The sequence below is a fragment of the Gavia stellata genome, chromosome 1 (assembly GCF_030936135.1).
Source record: "Gavia stellata isolate bGavSte3 chromosome 1, bGavSte3.hap2, whole genome shotgun sequence".
Classification (NCBI taxonomy): Eukaryota; Metazoa; Chordata; class Aves; order Gaviiformes; family Gaviidae; genus Gavia; species Gavia stellata.
The window spans coordinates 125,178,174-125,203,850 of NC_082594.1; the positions used below are offsets into that span (position 1 = coordinate 125,178,174).

At 46.1% G+C, this 25,677-nt stretch overlaps 1 protein-coding gene across 3 annotated transcripts in view; it reads left to right on the top strand.

The window, feature by feature from the left end:
- The window catches only part of COL8A1 (collagen type VIII alpha 1 chain), a 94,345-nt gene extending 69,094 nt beyond the window's left edge, over nucleotides 1-25,251 (top strand). For all 3 annotated transcript variants that reach the window (XM_059816289.1, XM_059816306.1, XM_059816297.1), the window contains 2 exons: nucleotides 21,072-21,387; nucleotides 23,209-25,251. In XM_059816289.1, coding sequence (XP_059672272.1) covers nucleotides 21,075-21,387; nucleotides 23,209-25,115 — 2,220 coding nt within the window. In that variant the 5' untranslated portion in view covers nucleotides 21,072-21,074 and the 3' untranslated portion in view covers nucleotides 25,116-25,251. The remainder of the gene's footprint in view (nucleotides 1-21,071; nucleotides 21,388-23,208) is intronic.
- Nucleotides 25,252-25,677: the final 426 nt, after the last annotated feature.

Here is a 25,677-nt window from a genome sequence, read left to right on the forward strand (position 1 = left end):
AGTTAAGACAAACAATTAGCCCAGACCTTATTAGGCTCTTTTCTCTTTTTAATGGCTAGTGCGATTTTTGGTCAGTTCTTCTTTACCCCCTCCACCTCCGTCTCCTCAAGACTTCTACAGTCTCACTGAATGCCGTATTGGAAAGTTGGCAGTAACAAAGGCCCCTCCGCTGTTTCTCAGAAGATGGACTAGCTACAAACAAGAGGCAGTTGTCTCTGCTTAGCCATGTTATCCCAATTTTACACAGGGACAATGCCATTGACACAAAGGAGGATTCTTCTAAATTACACTACTCAGAGATGAGTACCAGGGCCTAAAACTTCATTCCTCTCTCACAATGTGTAGGGTTGCTGTAAAGTTTCCTTCCAGTAAGACCCATTTCTTCTTACAGTTTTTACTTTGGTTTGGTTTGGTTTTAAGTGAAGCACACATTTTTCTAGGACTGAAGCATTTCTGGGAAAGACTGAAAAAGGTTGCTCTGGTGATTTTAAAACTGGAGTAAAATAGGTACTTTACAGAAGCAAGCTAATTTCAGGTGGCTCCAAAACATACAAAATAGTGATCTAATCCAGGATAAACAATAATGTCAAGACAAAGGAATGTGTCCCTTTAATTGTAAAGTACTATTCCATCTCTTAATGACATTATAGACTGTGAAGGCAAATGTTCTTGAAAGCTGTTGTAATAAAAGGCATAGGGAGGATGCTTGTGTGGGGGTTAAAATAAAGTTAATGAAGTGCATTTACTCAGACCAAGCAATGAATTCAGAAGAAGCAATAGCATGTAGAATTTAATTAATACAGTGAGGATTTAAGAAAAAATGGGGATAGCACCTACGGTTTCATATTAACTGCAACTACAGTTCTAATTTGCATGGATGAAGTAGAATAACTGATGCGAATAATTGCTTTAGATACTATGATATATACAAAACCAAGGCCAGAAAAAAAGAGTAGGCAAACTATGGTACCTAGCATGAAAAAAAAAAAAAGCAGCTCCAGTCCTAAGGTCTCCAGAGACAAATCCGTCTGATTTTGTTTACGCAAACAATGGGCAGGGGGATGTCCTGTTTTAATCTCTTTTTTGGCTTCCACTATATTGTTTATCTTGAGTGCTCATCTTCTTGACAAATATATTTTCAGGAAACTGTTCTTTCAGGTCTCATGGCCCTGAAGAGAACCTGAATAAATGTGTCTGCTCATCAAGACTGACTTGTGGGCTCTGTGTGGCTTTATTCAAAATGTGAGGTTCACAGAGACTTGTAAACAGTCAACTGCAGGGACTGGAGACTGTGAGAAACAAATGTACATAAAAGAGCTTACTGCCACCAAAAGTTTCTTCTCTCCGTAAATTAATGTGTTACACATTCATGAGCATGAGAAAGATAAGAGAAGACTGATGACTTAATATAGCCCTCCCTAAAATGCTCAACATACTTCTTACAGCATCACTCAGAGCTAAGGAAGGAGTTTCAGACCCATTTTGCAAATGAAGATCTGAAGGAGATTGGCAAAGTGTGGCAATACCTATACAGCAGTCCCAGACGCATCTGCAACGTTTTGCAGAGGTATCAAAGATTTAACTTTAAACCAGGCAGCATGCCTACCACTACCCAGGCAGGCTGCACCACCTCGATGCTCACCACAGGTTAGCTTGCCAAATTATTTCTGTTCCTGCACTGTAGACCCCGTCTGGAGTCCTGAACTCCAGATGTGTCCTAAATGAGATGTGTGAGCTGAGGGACCTTAAGACACTACAAGAAACTCCATTGCCTGTTGGTTTGCTTCTCTTCATTGCTCCTTTCCTTCTCCCGTACAAACTGTAATGCTCAAGGTGGAAGAAACTTGTGAGCAGAGGTTAGAATATGTCAAAAAAGTAGGAGCTGGGAAGTGATTGCAAGCAATACATACACGTGCGGGGAGGGAGTAGGGGCTGGTGGATCAAGCCTGCCTATTCCATAGGAACAAAAAACAAATGGTGCTGTAAGTAACTTGCCCAAGGTCATAGAGGTAGTTTTGAGCAACCTTACACACATGCTTAAAAATCTCTAGTTCTTCTAAAACTTGAGCCTGCTGCTTGAGTGATGGTGTCTGGACATACCGGATCAGGACTCACAACTAGAGTTCTGCCACCCCCTACCGCAGTCCGTGATGTGAGTAAGCAGGCAGGATTCAAGTCCAGCATAGGAGTTTTTCTCAGAGCCAGGGGCCAAGCCATTATTTAACTCAGCAATACCAGACAGTTTATTATCTGTCTTTGGTCTTTTTCAGAGATACTAGCATGTCTAAGTCTATTCTTAGGAATTCACTGGGAAAAAGTATAAGCCAGATTATTTCCTTATTTCTCTAGGGGCAGCGTGTCCTCATAGGAGGCAGGAACAGTATTTCACAGTTATCATTTTCTAACCCCTCCCCTACAGCACTGTAGGAAAGAAAGAATATCTTATGAGAACCGTAAACATTCAGCATGTGCCAGTTTCACCATTCTGATTCAAAGCATCAGCCCCACATTCAGAGATAGCAACTGTGGGAGTCTGTGTTATAGCTGCAGTAAAAAATGTTGGCTTTTCTGGATCTGGACACTGCCACCTCAGCTCATTTCTACTGTGCGTGCTTTGGCAGCACGCAGCTGAGCAAGGCCATAGATGTGCATTTTAAAATGTGGTAACCTTCAAATTGTGTTTTTCTTCATATCATCTGTATTATAATTACAAGGAAAAAAGATGGCACCACTACGTTTCTTTACAAAACAATTCAATTTAGGATTATTACTTCTAGTCAGCGAGGCATCATCACCAAGAGTGAACAAGACTGAACGATGAGTAAGTTTAATGTGTCTTTGTAATGAGTTTAACACATTTGGAAGCCCTGGGTCCTCCCATGCCTTTTTTTTGCACCAATTTTCTGTGCTTGGACAAAGATCAAACATAATAGTGTGTATAGCCAGCACACAATATACGTGATCACTTTGCTTAAATTATAAAAAAGGCTAACATCTAACTTGTCCTTGTCATGTTATTTGGCAAAACTAATGATATAATTAAATGGGTTCAAATATCAAAAACATATGTATCTGCTTACATTTATACTTTTTTTTCCATTTACAAAATAATGCTTTTGTTAGAGGATAAAATTCAATGAGCTTCATATGCACTGGTGGAGTTCTGCAACTCAGTTATTTCTTCATCACAATGGCAAGAGAAACTCCAGCACACAAAAAATCCAGAAGATTTATAGACCTGATTGCAGCGCTGACACTTGGCATACAGAGCTCCCTAGCAGGCCAAAGAGAAGTTGTCTTTTCCGCAGGTATGAAGCGGGTTGGCTGATAGCATCAGCTAAGCCATAGTGAAGGATATGAGCAGAACATTTACAGCCCTACTTCTAGCTAAACTAAGAAATCTTTGAAGTATGATATGTTGATTTCATGAGTGTTTAAAGCAAAATTCTGCAGGAAATGGGATCCACATGCATGTTTTCTTGGGAGTTCCTTGTAAAACAATAGTCAAGCCTGAACATAAGTATGTATTTTCAATTTAATAGAGAGGTTTACTTTACAGGTTCTTCCTTCATTCTCCAACTGCCTGTAGGACTGTACATCAACAGAGACATCCAAAGTCTGCTTTCATTTAATTAAATGGGATCTTTGTCGCCAGTCAAAAAAAAAAAAAAGCTATCAGATATATGACATAGTGTCTGTTCTCATGACATCTCCAGCTCAATTTCCAGGAAGAATTTGGGATAGTTTTGAATAGATTAAAAGAATGATAAGAAAAACATTTCCTTCAAAAAAATTAAATGAAGGCAACACTCCCATTTATCTTCTAACTCTTCCATCTTTGGAAATTTTCCGTTTAGCTCAGAGAGACTAGGCAAGTAAAGCTGTTCATCTGTGACATCCCACTAAATGTCATCATTAGCAAGATAAGATGCAGTAATAACAATCACTGCTGTCCACTTCAAACCCAATACATTTAACCACTGTGATCATTTCTACAGCAGAATACCAATATCAATAAACTAAGCACATGGAAAAGTTAGGACTCAGTTATATTGGTTATTCTGTTTATAAATAGGAATTACCTCCACTGCAGTCAAAATGCTACTTTAACTGAGGACAAAATCTGGGCCAGTAGTGGATACCTGTTTACTTAGCTACACAATAGTAGGCCAGGTTTTGGTTATTTTTAAGCTAATACAAACCAGAACAATTCTAATTTTACTGCCTGAAAATGGGAATTTCATAGATCTAAATTGACATTTGTTCCTTGCCAAAATATTTTGCACTGGCACTTACTGTTGGAAAGACCAGTTTTTCCTACTGCCAAGAACTGACTAAAACTCGGCCAAATTCTTCAGTTCTTAATTGAGCAAAATTCTCATTGTAGTTTTGCTTGATTAAGAAAATCAGGCCATAGTCTACTGCATGGATAACTGTCTGGGTATATATAGGTTGAGATCCATTTAAAAATATTTAACAAGTAGCAAGCTTTATACAGGTTATAGTTCTCATTAAAAATTAATGGGGTTATCTATATATGTCAAATTGCCTGTCTGCACAAGTGACCAGTTCCCCTACTGTTGAATTTCACAAGCTTCTAGTGTTGCTAATTGTCACATGGAAGTAATTAATTGAGTCACTTGAGAAAAATCTGTTCCAGATCATGTAGGGTTTTTCTTTACAATTGTGGAGGCCTGAATTACTGAACTCTAGGAAATACTCACTTTTTTAATGTTAAAAAATAGATATTTACCAGTGCAATTGATACACAGGAACTGATGGGACACAAGTTTCTCAAAGTTACAGTCACTAATGCATACAGTTTTCCGTCATGTCTGTTCAGATTTCTGCATTTTATCTGTGTCACGGATCCTCCCAAGGAGAATTACCAGGCCTTCATAGTCAGGAGGATTCATAAAATATTAAACTCCAGCAGTCATTTTTAGCCTCAGGCAGTCAAGGGAAAAGTAGCCAGGAAAATTCTTCAACAATATTGTGTTAATAATTTTGCATTTGCAAATGAAAAATAAGTAGGTTTGTCTTCTCTTCCATAACAGCTATCATTACATTATGAATGCCACACCAGTGTTGTATGGTCACAATATACTGATGACTGCAAGTGGAGGAAAACACAAACCTCTCCCCTTCCTCTGGATGATTTGTCATGGCTTAGTCCGTTGAAGAGAAGTTTATTTCAGGCGTCACGTTTAATCAAGATGAGGACTGCGTTCCAAACCAAAGACATAACAGCATGTCATCATTATTACAGTATCAAAAACAGTAAATCACTTTCAACTGACCATTGTCAAGAGACTCTGCATCATTTAGGGAATAAATATAAGTACAAGAAAGGATAAAACAAGGTATAGCTATTAGTCATTAAGAGAAGAGAGGTAAAATAAGAAGGAAGAGGAGGGTCATGGGTAGAATTTAACAGCAGTTCTCAAAGGTGATTTATGAGATTTGTACACACATTAGGAGATAATCCAGTGTAGAGCCTAAATAAGCAAAAGAAACAAAACTGCCAAAAAAAAGAAAGATACTGAGTTGGGTTTTTTTTTTAATTTCTTAGTGATTTTGATTACCAGTGCTGCCTTTTAGTTTGGAAGGAAAAAAAAGAAGAGGGTGATCATTTTTTTCTATAGATACTATTTGAAACTAATCCATCCCAATCTGTATTTAAAAGCAATGTCATTGTCATGTAGCAGTAGTTTGTACATTTTGCCCACTAGGACTTAAAAGAAGAGATGAAAACTCTCCGTAAGTTTGCCTTACCTCCCCTCTCTGAAATGTTACTTTCAAAAACCTGTAGTGAAAATAGTATCTAACAAAAGAGCAAACATGGATGCCATACAATCCCACGGATTATAAAAGCCCTTAGATTTTTGTCCAGTAAAGTCACTGCTGATTTATTATTAAAGCTTAAATCAATGAAGATGGAAGAAATTGGATTACTCCTCAATTCCAAGCAGAGAGCTGCTAAATCTCTGGTATCTCAGTTAATTCCTTCACACGTTCCCTTCCATTCATAACCCAGCTTTCCTCCAGGTGCTTCTTCCTTCGCCTGCCATGAAGCTGCTGTGCTCTGTGCCAGTTATGCCACAACAAGCCACTCATATATATGCAGTAATACCAGCAAAGCTGACTTGGGAGTTTTGGATTTCTTTATTTTAATTCTTACTGATTGTTTCATTTGTGCACGTATGCTTACGGGTGCGCGTATGGGCAGGGCTCACTATCCCGGCTCATTGCTCGGAGTCGCTGGTGTGGCTGCTTCTCAGCGAGAAGCACTTTGCCATTTAGGATTCCTTTAGCAGTAAAGTGCTCCTAGTCTAAACATAGCCTAAACTGCACCTGGCGTCCACTACCAGCACTTGCCAAAGTATCCCTCAAAGGTTTTTTGGAGCTCACAAAGCTGCAAACACATCTTTTGGAAACATTAGTCCCTGGATGACTTTACTAGCACAACTGGCGAGTACAGTCCTTTAAGGAGCTCATTCCTGCAGAACCTAATAATCCTTTTTATTTAATTTATTGAGAATTTTGCAACAATTTTCAGGGAATACAGCTCAGACCTAAAAAGAAAAACCCTCTCAAACTCTAAGCCTGTGGGCTGTAATTGTGTACTCCAGATTATTCCTTTCCTTAGCACGGTTAAACAAGCCTTCCACAAAGCACATTAGAAGTATTTCTATTAAGAATACATATCCTCAAACATCTGAAAATCTGAGCAGGTTTCTTGACCTAACACAAAATTAACTTAGAATTACTATAGGTGACCCATCTCACAGTCAAACAAAACAAACAAACAAACAAAAGAAAATCATTGTAAGCATTGCTGATAGCCATTCTGCTGTTTGGAGAAACAAGACTCCTTCTACCTTGCTAGAGAAATATCTGCCTAGTGGACTCATTTTTTCTTTGGTTAAGCCATGGACTGTAGGTAGCCGTGGACCTTTGGTTCTGATGTTCAGCAGTAAGAATCTCGTGGACAAAGTTTGTGGGGAAGAACGCGATTTCATTTAAGTGCTTTGATTTTTCTAACGCCAGATTTTGTGAAGTTAGTCATTGTTGTCTTAACTGCATCATCCTGGGAATAGCTAGCACATGCCTTAACTACTCTTTTGCATAGATACAAGAAGAATTTTTAAAAATACCTATCTGCTTCAAAAAAATCCAGATTTTGAAACAAAAAAGGAGGGCTGGGCAGGGAAAATGAAGGCCTTAGTTGATTGACAATACAGGACATAGAACCTTTCAGATCCTAATCCATGATGGGATGTTTGCATCTGGCCCCATAATGGGCTCCACATGCCTGAATTAGATGCCTGGACTCCATGCGTGTGCATAAGGGGAGTTAAGTGCCTCGGAGGGGATTCACAAAAGCCACTGTTTGGGGAGCTGCCTAAAGCCAGCCAGATAGGAAAAGCTGAAGATTGCGGTTCATCCTAAATCCTAACTCTCTCCTGGGTTTAAGTAACTTCTGGTGGATGAAGTACACAGGTGCAAGTCCCTCCGCTCCCAGCTCACAATCCTCTTTTGAAGGCAGGTGCCAAATTTTTCTTTCAAACTCTGAGCACCATCAGCAGCTCAAGCACAGGCTTACTCAGGCTGTAGAAGAGGGGTCTAATTCCTTCCTTTAGCAAAGGGCGTGGAAGTGCACATTTGCTACCCCCTGGGCATGCCCCAGCCAGCAGGCTACAGGCATCAGCTCCCAGGAGGTGGGTGGGAGCTGGCACGGGTGACAGCGGACCCAAGGAGGCCTGGGGAGGAAGAAAGCCACGAGAGACTTTGTCTGAAAGCTTGGGAGGCATCAGCAGGCAAAAGGAGCCTCAGGTCCACACCCTGCACCAAGACAGGTTTGTGCACTGGGACCAAGCAGCCCTTGAGGAGGACTTCAGTGGCCTGCCAGCGCAGGCAACAGCTAACCCGTCCCTGATCAGGGACTTGGATTTCGATTATGGACTGAGGTGCTTTAATTACCCCCTCCAATCCTATTTCCCTGTGTGGTTCCAGCCCCACCTCTGCCTCGTAGTGCTGCAGGCAGCTGAAGGGAGGCTGGTGTCCCCGTTTTGATCCAGGTTAGCAGCTGGGTAGCAATAGGTTTGTCAGCCTACTACTGCTGGCATAGTCACAGAATCACAGAACCACTAAGGTTGGAAAAGACCTGTAAGATCATCAAGTCCAACCATAAGTCCTTCATCCTGGCTGCAGTACTGATGAAATGCAAGTGCCAGCTCCCCGCTGCAGGCATTTTATAACGGTTAGACAGGAGAGCTGAGCACTGACCAGCTTTACAGCCTGTGTGTTTGCTAGCCTCACAGTTACCAGTGATCATGGGTCCAAATGGCTGCGCTGAACATCTCATTGTTTCTCTTGGAGTACAGTTGAGAGACTTAAGTGAGTGAGCGATAGTATTTGCTCTTCAGTACTTGGCTTTGCTTTCCTTTGGCCTTGGTTGGGTTATTCCAAGGTGACAGATACGGTAATTTCAAGTCCTTGAAACCATAGCACATTGGATTGCATATAGGAAATTAATTTTGCCTCATGGCATCTTTGGAGTTTAAATGACTATATATTTTCACAGATCCAGGACAAGTGTGTGTGAGTGGTGGTGGTGGGGTCTCTTGTGTGTGTGTGTTTCCCAAGTGTTCTTTTTCTTTACTGTGCCTTTGAGAGATGTGGCAAACATTTACTATAAGTATTCACTTAATCAAACCTACGTGGAGTATTTCACCACTTAGGTTGAAAGTTTTTTTTGTGGTGTCATGCTACCCTTATTTCTGCACTTGTAGAGTGGGAAGAGAGTGGCATCTGTGGAGGCCTGTGCATGTTACACTTGTTAACAAGTAACAATGATTTCAATCTTTGTCTCTCTGCACATCAAGTAGTCAAGTAGTTATGTGTTGAAGTAGACTTGAATAAGAAGCATTTCTGACCTGCTGCACAAGAGGAAAATACAGAAGGTCTTTATGGGCAGACCTATCTAGCGTGACACAGGGATCTACGTGTGCAGTTCAGCCATGGGGGCAGTGTAGAGGAGTACGCTAGAGTTTTTGGTGGTGATTGTACCCAAGTGCCAGATTATGAAGAGACGTACATTGGTAGATCCACTGTCAACCATCCAGCAACTTCCAACTTCACGTCTGCCCATAGATAGGACCCAGAGAACAAAGGGTGTTTTCTAAAAATTAAAAGCCCACTTTTGAAACCATTTAACCGAACGAGTGTTTAGTTGTGGTTATTGTCATCTTAGTCTTTATCAAGAAAAGTAGCATAAAAAATAAAATTTACCCATTTAGGAAATATGATCACGAGATAATATCTGCTTGATTTTTGTGAATGGGACAGCGTCAGGTCATGACTAAGATCAGCACATCCTAACAAACAGGATGATATCTGCAATATTTTGTAATAAAATAGGAAAATAACTGTTCATAAATAATTTTAAAACATCCTCTTGATTTCTGCCTGTGTGGAGTACTCTAGTATGTTTAACCTTCTAAAGCAAGATCTTTTCTTGTACTATTTGAGCAAAGGTAGGAAAAGTATGCAAAGGGCAGGAATCTTTTTAATGGCAAATAACCTTCCAATAAAAATTGTCTCAGAGACAGGAGGTTTTTTCCAGAAAAATATTTTACAGACATTTGTTATTGTTTTCATATCTCCCTTGGACTGGGACTCTGGGGTTCCGAGGAGCTGCAAAGTTAGAACACAGCAAAGAAAAATAAGGGAGAGAGAAGCTGCTCTTTCTCTCGACAGGCTCATCAAAGCACAGTGAACGGAAACATTGTAAGTGGTAACAATTCATCTCCAAAATAGAGCCTCCAAAGCCTTTTGCTTTTATTTAAAAAAAAAAAAAGTATTGAAGCACCACGAAGGCAAGAGCTAAGAAAACACATTTTGTATGCCATCGAAGTGAGAAAAGAACAGAAATGCTATGCCGTGCCAGTTTCAGAAAGAGGCAATCAAGCAAATTTTATGGCAAGAAGGCAACGCGTAAGGCCACAGGATTGCAACAGGAGTCAGAGAACAATAAATTGTTTCCAATTAAAATCAGGGCAAGTACTTCAGAGTCCCACACAAATTTCTTGCTTTGTAGTTCAAGAACTCCCAGGACTGTTAAAGTAAACACTGTCCAGGTTGCAAAGGCTAGAGTATGATCACTATAAAGGGGCACATGAAATAAAGTTCCTCTATAACCAAGAAACTTCAACCAAAGAACCAGTGCACCCAGAATTAGTCTCTTTCTTAATGAGATTTCACGATCTTGATACCTTGTTAGGGGCTAATGGCTGCTATCTACATCACTGTAAAGCACTTCAATTTAATCAGGACACGTGCAGTGCTAAAAAGAAGAGGGAAGAGGAGGGGAAATACAGTTCTAAACCTCAGAGAAGTCCCCGCTTCATCACTGATAATAAAGAGGCTAAAACTTACCCCTCCCAAAGAGCCAGCCCCTGCCTGCCTCAGGCACCTGAGAGGTGCCAGGAGCCCTCGCCTCCCAAAACGCCCCACTGCAGAGCACCGGCCGGACCGCGGTGGTAGCGGAGACAGCCACCTGCCTTTCCCAAAGCTGCGGCTGGGCTCGATCCACCCAGGACACAGTGCAGCCTGTTTACCCCCAAAATGAAGATACAGTGACAGTGGCCGTGGTGTGACCACCGCAGGGTGCCTGCGGGTGGCCCACAGGCCATGCAAGGCAAGTCAGACTTCAGGCGGCACCAGCAACTGAAACGGCACTTGCTACAGCCTCAGGATCAAGAGAAGCACAAGAGCAGTTTCTGGCCACTTTTCCCTAGTCTCCTCAGGTTTGGCACCAAGCGTAGCTCAGCTAGTCTGAAAAGTCAAGCCTACACGAATATTACATCTGCAGACATCTGTACTGCTTTACATAATGTTTAATCTCATAAAAGGATTATCTTCCCTGCAACATCTGCAACAACAGTCACTGTCATTACCAAGAGCACTTCTATCATCAGGATTTTCCTTTCTATTGCCACTTGTACGAAGTGTTTAAGAAAAATACAATACTCTAGCACCTCTCTGTGTCTTGCGGATGTTAATGAATGGGATTTTTGCATACACATCTAAGCTTTCTTAAAGGTATCGAGATCTACTAGTTCACACAATGCTGCCCCTCTAAGCAGTCTTCCTAGACACATGAAAGAAAACCCTAAACCAGGCTGTATTAGAATAAAATCTATGTAGCCTGAGTTATGCTTTTGTGTCTCTTTAGGACTCAACGTGCCTTCACAAAGAACATATTTTTTCCGGTTTTAGTACAATACTTTGATTAATCAAGTGAGCAGTTAAATTGGTAGGTACCCTTCGGAGTAAGACTCTCTGCTGCTTGTGAGTATTTGGGTGAAGATTCAGGATACATTTGATTTTATTAATTGCCACAAAAAGAGACAGTCGCCTTCCCTCGCTTTTGCCTACTCCCATACATCTGATAAGACGGAGCATTTCACTGATTAACAAGCTTACCACTAAACTGTGCGGATTATTCACTTGTCATTTAGAGCCAATTGCTAGCGTGTGGCTTGTTCACAAAGCTGTAGCTGGCTGAACCGAGAGGTAGCGCAATGGAAGCTTTTTACACTTTTACCAGTGAGTATAATTCATAGCAGCACTGCTAGAGGCACTGCTTTGGATTAAAATAGTAAAATGCTGTGATACACTTTGTAAACCATTGTACCATAATAACATGCAAACAATTGTACCATGACAATTTGGGAGGCTTCTACTGCATGCAGCCTGCACAACCTATCTCAGGGCAGAGTAAGGCCAAGAGCGATGAGTGACAGCTGAGAAGGGAGGTTTCCAAAGAAAAGTAGTTCCCCGTCCACACTGTTTTGCAACCAGTAATCACCATAGTTCATTATCAACACCTCGCGGTTCAGCCTACTGGATCAAGCACTTCAGCCTGAAGCGCATCTCCAGCTGCTTGTCTTTGCATTTATTTTGGGGTAGGGGACTGGCAGGAGATGTGAAGCATTTTTGCCAAAACAATCCCCAAACTAACAACGCCCCTAGAAGACGGTCGGTTGACTATAAAAGCACTTCCATGAAAACCAGCCTTGTTGCCAGTGGGCTGCCACAGCAAACTTGTTACGTCTGATAAGTCAAATTCCTTGGACGGTGTCAGTGCCTGTGCCCCATGGGGACCTCCTTCTCCAGCGCCCAGCAGCACCACCGCTTCGGAGAAGGAGCCCTCAGTTCAGTTCCCATGTTGAACAGTCTGTACTCAGATGCATCGGCTGCCAGTCCTGGGCTCCATGCCAGGAGGGCGATTACGTGCCAGTAAGCGGGGACGCAGCTCTATGCTTTGATCACTTTGTCCGTTCTGCATTATCAGGTCCGGGTTTCTGTGCCTCGTGCAGCCGATCGCTGAACGGGGAGCTAGTGGCAGTCGCTTAAGTGTCTCCATCAAAGCCACCTGCCACCAAGACTGTAGGCAAACTGCCCAGAAGGGAGCATTAGGCAGAGGATTCAAACGCATGCCGTACGGCAGAGAACAGGAAAATGTATTCAAAGGCAGGTATTTGCTAAATCCTACCTATAATTAATTCTAATCCCATAATTAAAGTCTCATGCTTTCCTGCAAACATTCCCCCACACTGGTCCTTCCTTCCAACCCCGAGGTCAGACACTGATTCATGCAAACAAGTACACACCACCACGCAAGAGAGCTGCATCCCTGGGGACCGTGGTCACCCTGCCAGCAATGCCCAGCTTGCTGATCCTTGTCACGGCTCCCTGCCATCCAACTGCAAGTAGCTTTCAGGCATTTTCCAGCAAACAGCTTCTGGGCCAGATCCTCAAAGACATGCAAGACACTAGCTCCCCTGGAAATCAGTTACTAGCGCCAGGCATCTGAATATCATCGTAAATAGTGAGCTTCATGTTTGTGTTGAGTCAGCAGAGCCCTGTGCCTGGGAGTTAGGGGTTGTAGAGATGCCAACCTAATCATGCCCAGATTTGCAGGGAGAGATGGAGATGCCTACCCAGGCCCACGTAAGTAGGCTCGCAGCAGGCTGGGCATGGGGAGAAGACTGAAGGCGACATAATTATGTCTGCATGGCCTCATTTCTCCCTGTCATCATGGCTGCTTCGAGTCCCAGGATGTGTGTTTTCACATATATATGCGCGCAGAAATACGCGGACACAGCAAAATATTTTCATATATATGTAGATACAGATACACACACAAATATACGCTGTTTGGATGTAAGAAACGGGGGAAGCTCAAGGGTGCCATTTTCATACAGAGAGCTGGGTGACCATCCAGACCGAGCACACGCATGAATATATATGCAAAAGACTGGAGCAGAGGCAGTTGCTACGTCTTTGGAAATGGATTTACAAACGGATAAACAGAGATCTCCCCAGGCATTGCAAGAAAAGATCATATAATTACCACTGAAGCCAAAGATAACTTATAGATGATTATCACTTTTTAAGACGAGGCCATTTATTTAGATGTTTTCACACTTCTCTAAGAAAGCAACTGTGGGCACCATTTTGAATTAAAAAAAAAAAAATAGGAATAGGCATCTGCCACATGTTGAATATTCCCTATTAGCAGCAGGTTTATGCATGTGCGCATTTTAAAATGTTTATTATGACAATCCTTATTATGACTGTCCTAGATTTAGTAAATACCACATGATAATCAGACACAGTTGTTAGACCTTGAGCAAAATATGATTTAATTTATTTTTAACATACTGAACAATAGCTGTTTTTTGGTAATCTAAACTGAACACAGACACTCAACACTACTTTGTTTCCTTGGAGGGGACAGTGAAAAGGAGGGAGGGGAAAAAAAAGAATAAACCTGATCTCTGTGGGAGAGTTTCACAAGAGGCAAGAAGGCAGGATTATATTTACCATGAATCCTACTTTCCTCCCTACTGAATACACAGGCCCTTATAGGCCCCTTAGCAAGGTAAACTCTTCTCTTACTCAAGAAATGGGTATCACCTTCAATGAAGCCATAGGCACCGTTAAAAGTAAAATGATGCAGGACCCCAAACCTGCTTGGGCTGAAGTCAGGCACAGAGCAACCGTCTCCTCCCAACAGCACGGCTGAGCCCTCGCACAGGGGTTGGGCTCTCCCTTACCGTCCTCCTGCTCCTTACTGCTGAAAATAAGATTAAATCAGCATAGCTAGTCTTAATTTGTGTTATGAAAATGGTTAGCTTTCAGAGGAAATTTGTGCCAAGTTGCATTTGGTTGCCTTCACTCCCTGTTTTTATGTGGAATATGACTGAGCTTTCAAAAAGAAACCCCCCAAACTGAGTTTAATTAGTTTGACTGCAAATTCAAAAACATCTGTCCAAATGACGTAAAACCTTGTTTGGCACAGAAAGGCAGAAGAGTGCTTTATATTCAAGTGGTAATGTGTGTATTAAATGGCACCCTAAGCTCTGAGCAAATACAAAATTATTCGGCGAGCAGAAGGTTGTTGGTTTTTTCTGCCCCTGAAAGTACAAGTTCCCACTAAAATTCAGTCTCAGTGCAGTACAGGGTATCCTCAGATCCCTTCAGAAAGTTCCCACTGACTGACAAGTTCGTCCTCAAAGGAGTTTAATGATCAAGAGATTAATTTTAGCTGAGATTAAGTTTTGAAATTGTGTCTTTGAAAACTGTGGACAACAACATGCTGGGAAGATCACTGCTCAAGTCACCTACGTGTTGCGGCACTGTTGCTGGCAACGACAACCAACATTTGCTTGACTTTTCACACCTAAAGACATTCCCCACTTGAAGTCACCCCAACTATTCACTGGTGCTGAGTGACTACAGGAACTAAAGCCTTAATAGCCACTCTTCTCATTTTGTGCTAAAATTTCTTAGAAGAAAGGTAGCTGGCTAACAGAATTAGTTCACAAATGCCAAAAAAGATTATATGCCCAGTGATTAATCTAATGCTTTTCAGGTGGTGGGGACCTTAACAAAAATATGTATGGGGTGGGGGTGTCTACACACTTGCACGTATAACCCAGTGGTTTAAGGGAATGATAGTGCATAAAACAGGAACAGTATAGGTAATTTGTTACCAAAACAACACTAAAAATGAAAACAGAAAGAAAATGGTTATTACCTTGTGAAGACTTTGTAGCTTTCTCTTACAAGCCCTTCTTTGACGTCGCATGAGCTGCCACGCACCTCTGCCTACAAGCTGGGGGACAGCCAGGGAACTCCCCAGGGAGGGCTACTGTGCATCTAACCCACCAGCTCTCTGCAAGGCATCGGTGGTACTCCTCACGCATGGTTAACATGTTATTTGCCATTTCCATTGCATTATGCTGTTCCTACATGTCTCTAAATGACAAAGAGAGACCTTGGTGAGGTTTATCACGTTCCTGTGGGATTGGACCCCTCCCTGTCCCCAAGAGCAGAGCCATCCCTGGATACACCATTGTAGATACTTGGTAATAAGATCAGTTATCAAGGTTACTCCAAAAGTAGCCATGTTCCTAACCACTTTTGATCTCAAGTCTAAAACATCCTAGAGAATTTAGCTTTTTAGCATCAAATATTTTTTAGTAGCCCTCTTCTGGGTACAAAATCTCCAGAGTCACTAGGATTTTTATTTTGCAAGTTTTGCAGCAGTAATTTTCCATGTGGAAACCCAGGCACTAGCAAGTCCATCCCCTCAACGCAGTGGGGAATGGGTCCCTGCAGCTTTAGGCAGTCCCTGTGGAAGGGACCTCAAGGCAGAATAGTTCAGGTCACTGAGGTCTACTCATGCCTTACGCCTTTTTGGGAAATACAGCAGTTCAAAAGCAACATGTGGTAAATTAAGTCCATAGGGCTAGTCTCTGGGCAAGTATCTTAGAGGTTCTGAGACATGGGTAAAGTTCAGTTAACCCCAAAATTGGTTGCAGAGCAATCACTTCCCTGTAAGAACCCATAAATCAAGGTCTGGCTTTCACCCTTGGCAAAGGCACCTATGATTTCCAGTCCCACGTGGATGGGCATCACTCTTTCCATACATTCTTTACACAATTAGGCTAAACCAGCCATTATTTCTTCACACCAATTTAAGAATTACGACTGCTGGTACATTTTGTTTTGTCTTCAAGTTCTACTGACAAACACAAATAGCCAGAGGAAGGTCTTCTCTAGTTTTCTCAGGAGAACAGCTCTACCCAAGAGATTATTGAGAAATGTTCTCACTTGAGCTTTGCCCGTAAAAATGTGTTTTTTTCAGGGACTCTCTCTCACCCGCAGAGCCAACCACACGCGTTCACACACAAGCAGCTGAACACTGTGGTTTAGGATAATGTCCCTTCGCCCTCGAGTGGCTTGCCCCACCCTAGGTAAAGCAAAACATTTACTGTGCCTCAATCTGAACGCCTGGTGCAAAATGACACGTCACACACTATGAAGGCACAGTAGCTTCTCCTCCATCTTCCCTCAGACATTCAAACAGTTAAGGCGAAACTTTGCTTTCTCCAAGCCTTTGGCTTCTCTAAAGGTGCACACGTGCACTGATTTACCTGCCATAAATACGTAGACACATTCCCATTGCCTTCTGACAGAAACCCAGGACAATCCCATTCCAAAGCCAGCTTATTGCTTTGCTGATGGATACCTTTGAAAGCACATCAGATTGCGTTACATGAATGCGTTTGGAGATGCTCCCTAAATTTCTGGGATTTGGGTGAAGGGTGTGGGAAGTCTTACACTTTGGCTGCATCTTGAGCACAGATTTTTCTCCTCCTCATTCTGGTATTTTCCTTAAGTCCTGTCACTGCTGTGAAAATCTCCTTTTGCTATTCATAAGCTCTGGAGGACCTGTCCAACATTTAGGATCTATACACTTCTTTTAAAAACCAAGAGTAAGATTTTCAGTAGCTTTTAGGCATTTTAAAATGCTGGTGGTTTTCTAGTAAGGTCTTCAAACAACTAGAGCTGTGCCCCCAGGCATTCAGAAACAAACTGCAGGGCAGAAAAATAGACCTTCAACTTCTCAGCACATTAATAACTTTTTAGAAAAGCTGAGTAGGATGAGACAGGCAATGAGCTGCAACACTGAAGGACAACCCCAGGCATCCCTCATGCTTCAGGGTCGGCTTGCCTTATCGTGACGCTATCTGAGAGCGATAATCCAGCTGGACCCACCGCGGGGAGGCAGCGAGCAGTAGCAGTCGCGCACACAGCTCTACCACATTTCTCATCAAGACTAATTTTGTCTGATCCCTCCTTCCGTTGGGAGCAGGGGGAGAGACGAGCTGTACAGCCGGCGCCAAACACGGGCCGCTTCTCAGGTACCTGCGGCAGATCCCAAGACCCAGACAGCTCACATGAGGCCACCGGGGAGGCTCTGACCTCCTCCACAAAGACGTCGGCCAAGTTCTATCCAGCCCGAGGTTGTTCAGTAAATAAACCCCCGCCTTCCACCTCAGCTAGTCACAAGCACCAGCCCCAGCCAAAATCAATAGATGAGAAGCAATTTGTCATTTCCAGGCCCCACTGTTTTGGTTATGATGAGTCAAAAAACTAAAGGAAACACAGATGTAGTGAGATCACCTCATTTTCTGGAGCCTTCCTATCTCCAGAAGTCTTGCCTGATCTCCCTCAAAGTTTCCACGCGCGCACACAAAAACCTCTCGTGTGCTGCGTGGTCACGCCTGTTAAACCGCAGGTGCGTTGCGTGACGCTCGGCAGGGCCGAGGGAGCTCGGCACAAGCCGCGGGAGGTTGAGTTCGCCCTGAGCTGCGGGCAGGCTGGTGTCTCCCCACAGGAAACTTTTTTCAATTATTTCAAATAGCTCCCACTCACACACAAAGCCCACATTTTGTAACAAAAACAAAGAGAAAAATCACATCCAAAGACATTTTACCTATTTCCCTCTCCACTCATTCCACTGAAGTTATCTTTTTAAAAAAACAAACCCCAAAAAACTGGCCACCAGCACAACAAAGTAGCCAAGAAGCTAATTTAATAACATCATTCTTCAAAATCCACCCTGCCCTTCATACTTCTAGGTTTCAACAACAGTCCTAAATCATCCAATGTCTTCTAATATTTTTTTAAAAAGGTTTCACTGCATTTCTTTCTCCACGCAGGCAATGCTTTTCATTTGGGAGAGATGCACAGAAAGCCGCAAATTTTCCAAGAGCTGGGATTTTACCTGCAAATTGAGGCAGGCATTACCCTACCCAGCTACAGGGAGCCAAAGGCGCAGCCAGTTACTCGTTATCGTACAGAAAGGAACAGAGAGGCCAACACAGACAGGACTGGGGACAACTGCTCCCCCCACCCCCCAAAAAAAAAGGTTGCTTGGGGTCCATGTGCCCAGATGAAGCTGCAGCAGGTTAATAAATTACCACGTCCCAGCTGAGCCCCGGGAACTGATCAGGCACAGGCTGTCCTCGCAGTCCAGTGCCACTGAGCTTTAAGCAGAAATACCGCGTCCTAAGGCCCTCATCCTTTAGCTCACAGCAAAGCAGCCAGCCGTGGGCTAAAAGCCACATCAAACTCGCTGGAGATGAAGCGTTTGCTGAAACGCTTTGCTGAACAAGGATCAGCGACTGTGCTTGAGCTTTAGCTACACTTATAAACTCCTGTACATCTTGGCTCTGGTTTTCTTTGCCACATGGCAGCTGGTTACATCCAAGACCTTAAATTCCTGGGAGAGAAAGTGACTGTAGAAACTCAGCTGTGCAACATATGCTCCATCTAGTGTTTACTCACTAATATTTCATTTTCTTAAATGGTTTGTTTTGCTGTTAACACATCGTTCCATCTTCTCTGTAGTTCATTTGTCTATTTAGGATCATTATTGAAAATATTAACCTTCTGCTTGTTGTTTTAACTACACAATTTTGATTTACCTCCACTTACACCTTCAGTAATGATGATACACTAATTGCCATTGAGATATTAGATCTCATGGAACAAAATGAAGGAGGAATCTTTTAAAAGAGCAACGAGCATTTCTCCAGGTGCTTTGCTAAGACAAACTGAATGGAGAACTTCAAGTAGGAGTAAAACATAAAAACTAAATGATACCCAACGTTACCACCCGGTCAAGAACCTTCACCACAGCACGGAGCAGCGAGAGAAGCAGTTTCTCTGGGACGGTCCATGCCAGCCCGCCCGGTGCTTGAGCCGAGCAGTACAGCAGCGAGTGGGGAAAACGCGAGTCGTGACTCTGGGGCTCGACGCCTGTGGTGCCACTGACCCACTCCCTGAGCTTGGCAAGTTTTACAGCCACCCTGCAGCCTGCTCACACCCCCTGCCCACCGGGCACGAGTCCCTCGCGGATGTATTGCCAAGTCCCACCCCATTATTTTGAGGCCCATTTTGGAGGCCTGCTCTACACAGCGTTACAGGAGGCAAGCAGAGCTGCTTGCTGCCCCCTCCTCCATAAATACATTTCCTCCCTCCAACCCCACCTACCTCTCACGCTTTCCCCGGGCTCTCAGCGGTGGCCTCGCCTGCCCGAAGCCAGGTTTCTGTAGGGTCCCTGCGAGGACACGTCCCAGCCCGCATTGGGTCACGCTGCCCCCCAAGTGAGGGTGTCCTCCCGCACGCTGCAGAATCACCCTGCGCAGGGGAGCCAGGGCTGCAGCCCCGCGAGCAGCTGGACTCAGGTGGGGAACAGCCACAGCTGGAAAAGGGGAAAAGCTTCTCCCTGCAAAAGATACCTCCCCCAAGGCACAGAGGACACAGTGCTGAGCCCCTTTTGTGACAGACCAAGGGGCTTTTTGTCCTCTCTGTTGAGCCAGGCTGCGGGGGAAGGACAGGAAAATAAGCAGGCGGCACAAAGCCCTCGCAGCCTCCTCGGGCCACCCTGGTCACACCTGGGCTCAGCAGCTGCTGGGAGTCAGTCCTGACGAGTGGGTTGGCAAAGCTCTACCGGCACGCATGGGTGGCGGGGGCTTTTCCGGGTGCCCAGGTTGGGTGGGAGGTGTCTTTCTATGGTGGAAAAGCAGGGACGGGGCAGCTGGGGGGGACAGCCATCAGGCCTGGCAATTGCCACGTGCATTTGAAAAAAGCAGGATTTGCCTACCGGGCTTGGTTGTAGGACAAACTGCAAAATACTCGAGCACATGGAGAGTCTCCTTGTTAACTCAGGCTGCCCCCAAATTTGTACTTGTTTAGGGAGTTCCCAGTTGCTGATTTGCTGCTCACCTGCTAGTACCACCCTTCCTGCAGAAAGGAAAGCCAACAGCAGATGGGACAAGTAGTCCCAAGCTTGTATTTTGATAAGGAAGAAAAAGAAAGAATAAACAACCCTGTTCTGTAGTGCTAGCAGGGCTGGTGAGGTGCTGGGATGGGCTGCCTGGGGAGGGGACGGGGTCTGCAGTGGGGAGACCTTTAGAAAATAGTTGAAGATCCCTGGAGAAAGGCATGGGTTGGCTGATCCTGCTCGGAGGCAGTGATGGCCCAGACAGCCCCTAGATGGTTCATTTCTTCCGGGTGAAGCTTGAGAGGATCAGAGTCCAGCTTAAAAGGAGAACTGGCAAGGAGCTGCGACAGAAATGGAGAGCCCCTGGACTCTGCAGCCACAGGGCACAATCCTAGGCACAGATTTAAGCTGCAGAAACTGAGCTTTCATTGCTATGGAAAGCATAGCAGAAGGGAGGGTTGATAATTTAGCTGCCTTGGGCAGAAAGCATTTAAGAGACCCCCACATGCCCCTGCCTGCTCTCCCCCTGTGCCGGAGCTTGCAGCAGAGCTCCCCAAACCTTGTGCCACGGCACTGACACAAGCGAGAAAGCAGCAAATTGCAGCTTGGGGATGGGAGGGAGCGGGTCCCTGTACGGAGAAACTGAGAGGGCACCACCCGGGGTGAGCAGGGTAGTATAAAACTAAATGCATATGAGGACATTTGCTATAATAGTACTATTTGAGTAAAAGCCTCCAATAAACCAGATACAGGCCTGCTGCAGGACGTCCTCCACAGCAACACACAAACCAGAGCCAGTCTGCAGAGGTTTAGGTCCGGTTTGCTGCAGAAAATGAGAGCAGGCTGGCCCTAATGGGAAATGCACAACACAAAAAACCATTTTCTGCCAACTGTGGGTCTTGTTGTTTTTCCACAGGTGATGGCCGTGCTGCTCTTGCCTGTGCAGCTGCTGGCAGTGGCTGTCGCCATTTACCTAGAGCTGGTGAGGTCTGCTCAAGGCGGCGTCTACTATGGGATCAAGCAGCTGCCACCCCAGGTGCCCCAGTACCAACCCCTCGGACAACAAGTACCTCACATGCCGCTGGGCAAAGAAGGCATCCCGATGCAGCACATGGGCAAGGAGGTGCCCCACATGCAGTATGGGAAAGAGTACCCTCATCTGCCCCAGTACATGAAGGAGGTCCCGCAGATACCTCTGCTCGGCAAGGACATGGCTCCCAAGAAAGAGAAAGGTAGGCTCGGCACATCCCTCGCCACCCCTGCACGGTCCTGCCTGGTGCCCCACAGCACCGTCTGCCCGGGGCTAACTGGATGGGCTCACATGAGCTGTGGGGCAGCTCGGGGTCACCAGAGCAAGGCCATAGTCATCCCCCGGGGCTGCAGCACAGCCTCTGAGCAGCCCTCCCTGTGACGAGCCTCTAGCACCCGGGGCTGGCCCCACATTTGTTTGGGTGCTTGTTCGAGGCTAGGAGAAACCTCGTAATCCCACCCACCTGCAGAAAACCCTCTGATGGGGTTTCAAATGATGGCCCAGATAGGCCGGCCGGGGTCCTGCCTGGAGGTGCTCCCACTGCAGCGACAGGACATGAAATAAGAGCTAAGAGCCCCAAGGTTTGAATTGACGGGAGTATCACCATTCTGCCTGGATTTGTCCAGACCCTGTGATTTAGAGGTTTGCAGATAAAAACATACAATTGCTCTTCTGTCTCTGCAGTCCTCTTTCTGTAGGTTATTTATGGGAGTAACTGAGGCATTGGAGATATAGGGCATTGCTGCATGAGGCTGCACGTACAAGCACTTGCAGTATTCAGTAAAGGAAGTTTGGACAATATGAGGATATTTAAGAAAACAACAAAAAATGTCCAAAATACAAAGGGCAACCAGGAACACCCAGTGTCATAAAATCCTTGTGGGGACAGCAAGCGTCTGTGCAACTTCAGACAAGCTGCTTAACTCTTTGTCTTATTGAGGGTTCAGCATAACCACAGCCTCCGCTGGCTTCAGAGGGAAATGGAAGATTTCAGGGCCTATTTTTGGAGTGTCTGAACAAGCACGACTGGCTGTAGTAAAACTAACCCATCTTGTGAGCAAAGGAGGTTTCTACGTGCATAAAACACAACATGTGCAGAGGAGGAGGGTTTCTGCCTCCCAAAGAACAGTTAATTCTCTTGCCCTGAAACCTCATCTCTCCTCTTCCCCCAAATCTCTCACTTCTTTATCCATTTTAGAGCCAGAGAGAAGCAGACTTTCTGCTTAACACAAAAAGCTTGCAGCTTGAAAAGCAACCAACCCCAGCACAACCACTCCCATGCGGCAACTCCCTCACCCTGACCTGCAACACTAAGTGGTCACATACACAAAAATGTGGGTTTGGACAATAAAAACATTTTGTGAAGTGTTTAGAAGAGCTCTAACTAGTCACGGCTATGCCAAAAACCTGTGGGAGCTTAGCAATGCTGGGTAAGGCTGTAGGTTTCCAGTAATACCTTAATGGGAACCAAAGCCTTGGTGAAAATGCAGTCATTACTTACGTACAAACTTCTTACTGATACAATCTTTTTTAATTGATCTTGCTAGTGTTAAGCCTCTCCAGCAAAAGCACTTTTATGCCAGAACTACTCCAACAGCATGGGAGCACCGAGCCACTTCTGTGTCCTGCAAAAACTCTTAAAAGTACATTAGTCTATGGCAATATGGGACAAAAAGCAGATTTCACTGCTTAAGATTGTATAGGTGGAAAACACTAGTAAAGTGCAAATGGTTTTTGCATGGCAAAAAATAAGGAAATTGATGCAAAATAATTATTTTATGGAAACAGAAACATGTGTGCCAGTTTGGGGTATGCAAAACAGTAGGAACATCCTCTTCGTCCCAAACACCGACCTGTAACTCGCTGGCCAGCCCTGCCTTCCCACCTGGCACAAAACCAAGAGGCATCACAACAAGCGCATTCAATTCAAAACTGCCTTTGTGTTTCTCCAAGGATGCGACTGCAGTCACCTTTTGTCTCTCCCCTCCCCTCTTCTCTTCTTTTCCTTTTCTCCCCGACCCAGAAATGCCCGTGCGCAGTCTGAGGGGCGAGCAAGGTCCCCCCGGTGAGCCTGGTCCCAGAGGGCCACCGGGGCCACCAGGATTACCGGGTCACGGTGTGCCAGGAGCCAAAGGAAAACCAGGCCCGCAAGGATACCCAGGAATTGGGAAGCCGGGTTTGCCAGGGATGCCGGGGAAACCGGGGGTCATGGGGCCCCCGGGGCCGAGAGGGGAGATGGGGCCCAAGGGGGAGATCGGGCCCATGGGGATACCCGGGCCGCAAGGACCGCCGGGGCCTCACGGGCTTCCTGGCATAGGGAAGGCGGGTGCTCCGGGGCTGCAGGGACAGCCGGGGCCAAAGGGTGAGCCCGGGATGAAAGGGCCCCCGGGAGCGCCTGGGATCCCAGGGCCAAAGGGGGAGAAGGGTGTCGGGATCCCAGGTTTGCCAGGGCTGAAGGGTCCGCCCGGGCTGCCCGGCCCCCCTGGCCCCGTGGGGCTGCCGGGGGTCGGCAAGCCGGGCATGGTCGGCTTCCCTGGCCCACAGGGACCCCTGGGTAAACCCGGACCCCCTGGAGAGCTGGGGCTGCAGGGGCCCCCGGGGGTCCCCGGGATCCAAGGCCCTCCCGGCCTGCCCGGCGTTGGCAAACCCGGCCAGGATGGCGTCCCGGGGCAGCCGGGCTTCCCAGGCGGCAAAGGGGAGCAAGGCCTGCCAGGCCTGCCAGGGCCCCCCGGCCTCCCCGGGGTTGGGAAGCCGGGCTTCCCCGGGCCCAAAGGTGAGCGTGGGGTGGGTGGTCTGCCCGGTCCCCTGGGGCCGAAGGGGGAGAAGGGGCACGCAGGGCCGCCTGGCATGGGGGGGCCGCCGGGGGAGCCAGGCCAGCCAGGACTGCCGGGCATCATGGGCCCCCCGGGGGCCGCTGGTTTCCCAGGACCCAAAGGAGAAGGCGGCGCCGTAGGGCCACCGGGACCGGTTGGCCCCAAGGGGGAACCTGGCCTGCAGGGCTTTCCGGGAAAGCCAGGCTTTCCGGGGGAAGTGGGGGCCCCGGGGCTGCGGGGGCTGCCGGGCCCCACTGGGCCCAAGGGGGAAGCCGGGCAGAAAGGCTTGCCGGGGCTGCCAGGCGTCCCAGGGCTCGTGGGGCCAAAGGGCGAGCCGGGGCTTCCTGGCGCCCAGGGCCTTCAGGGCCCCTCCGGCATCCCGGGCATTGCGGGACCCAGCGGTCCCATCGGCCCCCCAGGGCTGCCGGGGGCAAAGGGGGAGCCTGGCCTGCCCGGACCCCCTGGCTTCCCTGGCGTGGGCAAACCTGGTGCCGCGGGGCTGCAGGGACCCCCAGGGAAGCCCGGGGCGCTCGGTCCCCCTGGCCAACCAGGACTCCAGGGGCCACCCGGCCCCCCCGGGCCCCCAGGTCCCCCGGTCATCATCCCACCCACTCCGCCAGCCGTGGGACAGTACCTGCCTGAGGTGGGGCCGGGGATAGAAGGCGTCAAGCCCCCCTACGGCTACAAGGGCAAGAAAGGCAAGGCTGGCGGTGCCGTCTTTGAGATGCCTGCGTTCACGGCGGAGCTCCTCACCCCCTTCCCCCGGGTCGGGGTGCCCGTGAAGTTCGATAAGCTCCTCTACAACGGCCGGCAGAACTACAACCCCCAGACGGGGATCTTCACCTGCGAGATCCCCGGCGTCTACTACTTCGCCTACCACGTCCACTGCAAAGGGGCCAGCGTCTGGGTGGCGTTGTACAAGAACAACGAGCCGCTGATGTACACCTACGACGAGTATAAGAAGGGCTTCCTAGACCAGGCTTCGGGCAGCGCCGTTGTCCAGCTGATGCACGGAGACAAGGTTTACGTTCAAATGCCATCCGAGCAGGCGGCAGGACTCTATGCTGGGCAGTACGTTCATTCGTCTTTTTCAGGATATTTATTGTATCCCATGTAAAACAAAAACCAGACACACACACACACAATCAAAACCTTTCTTCTCTGCTTCAAACTTTTATACCATGAAAAATGCATTTTATGACTGTTTCGGACCATCTTGTACAAAAAATAAATAAATACAAAGTTTTACATTATGCACAGCTAGTTATAACAAAAAAAAGGTGTGGTGAACATATCTAAAGATGTGTATCAGGCTCATAAACAGTTGTTTTGCACCCGAGGGGGACATATTAGCTGTACGTTATATATTTCTGTGATGCCATGCTTACTTCATTTCATTCACAGTAATTCAGTACTAAGGTTCAAATCAGTGTACGTCACTCACTCCTGTTGCATATTTGACTGTTGCATTCATCATAGTTATGAGGTGAAAACCAGTGACTTAAACCAGAGTAGGTCAGTCTCAAATTACATGGAAAAATTTGAGTGGCTTTTTATTTGTTTGGGTGGGGGGTTTTTTGGTTTTTTTGACAGCAGGTCTGCCTGACAAGCAAAGGTTCTCTTAGCTGGAGACCTTTATTTCCCTTCCCCTCATATAAAATATTCCTGCAGGTGTGTTT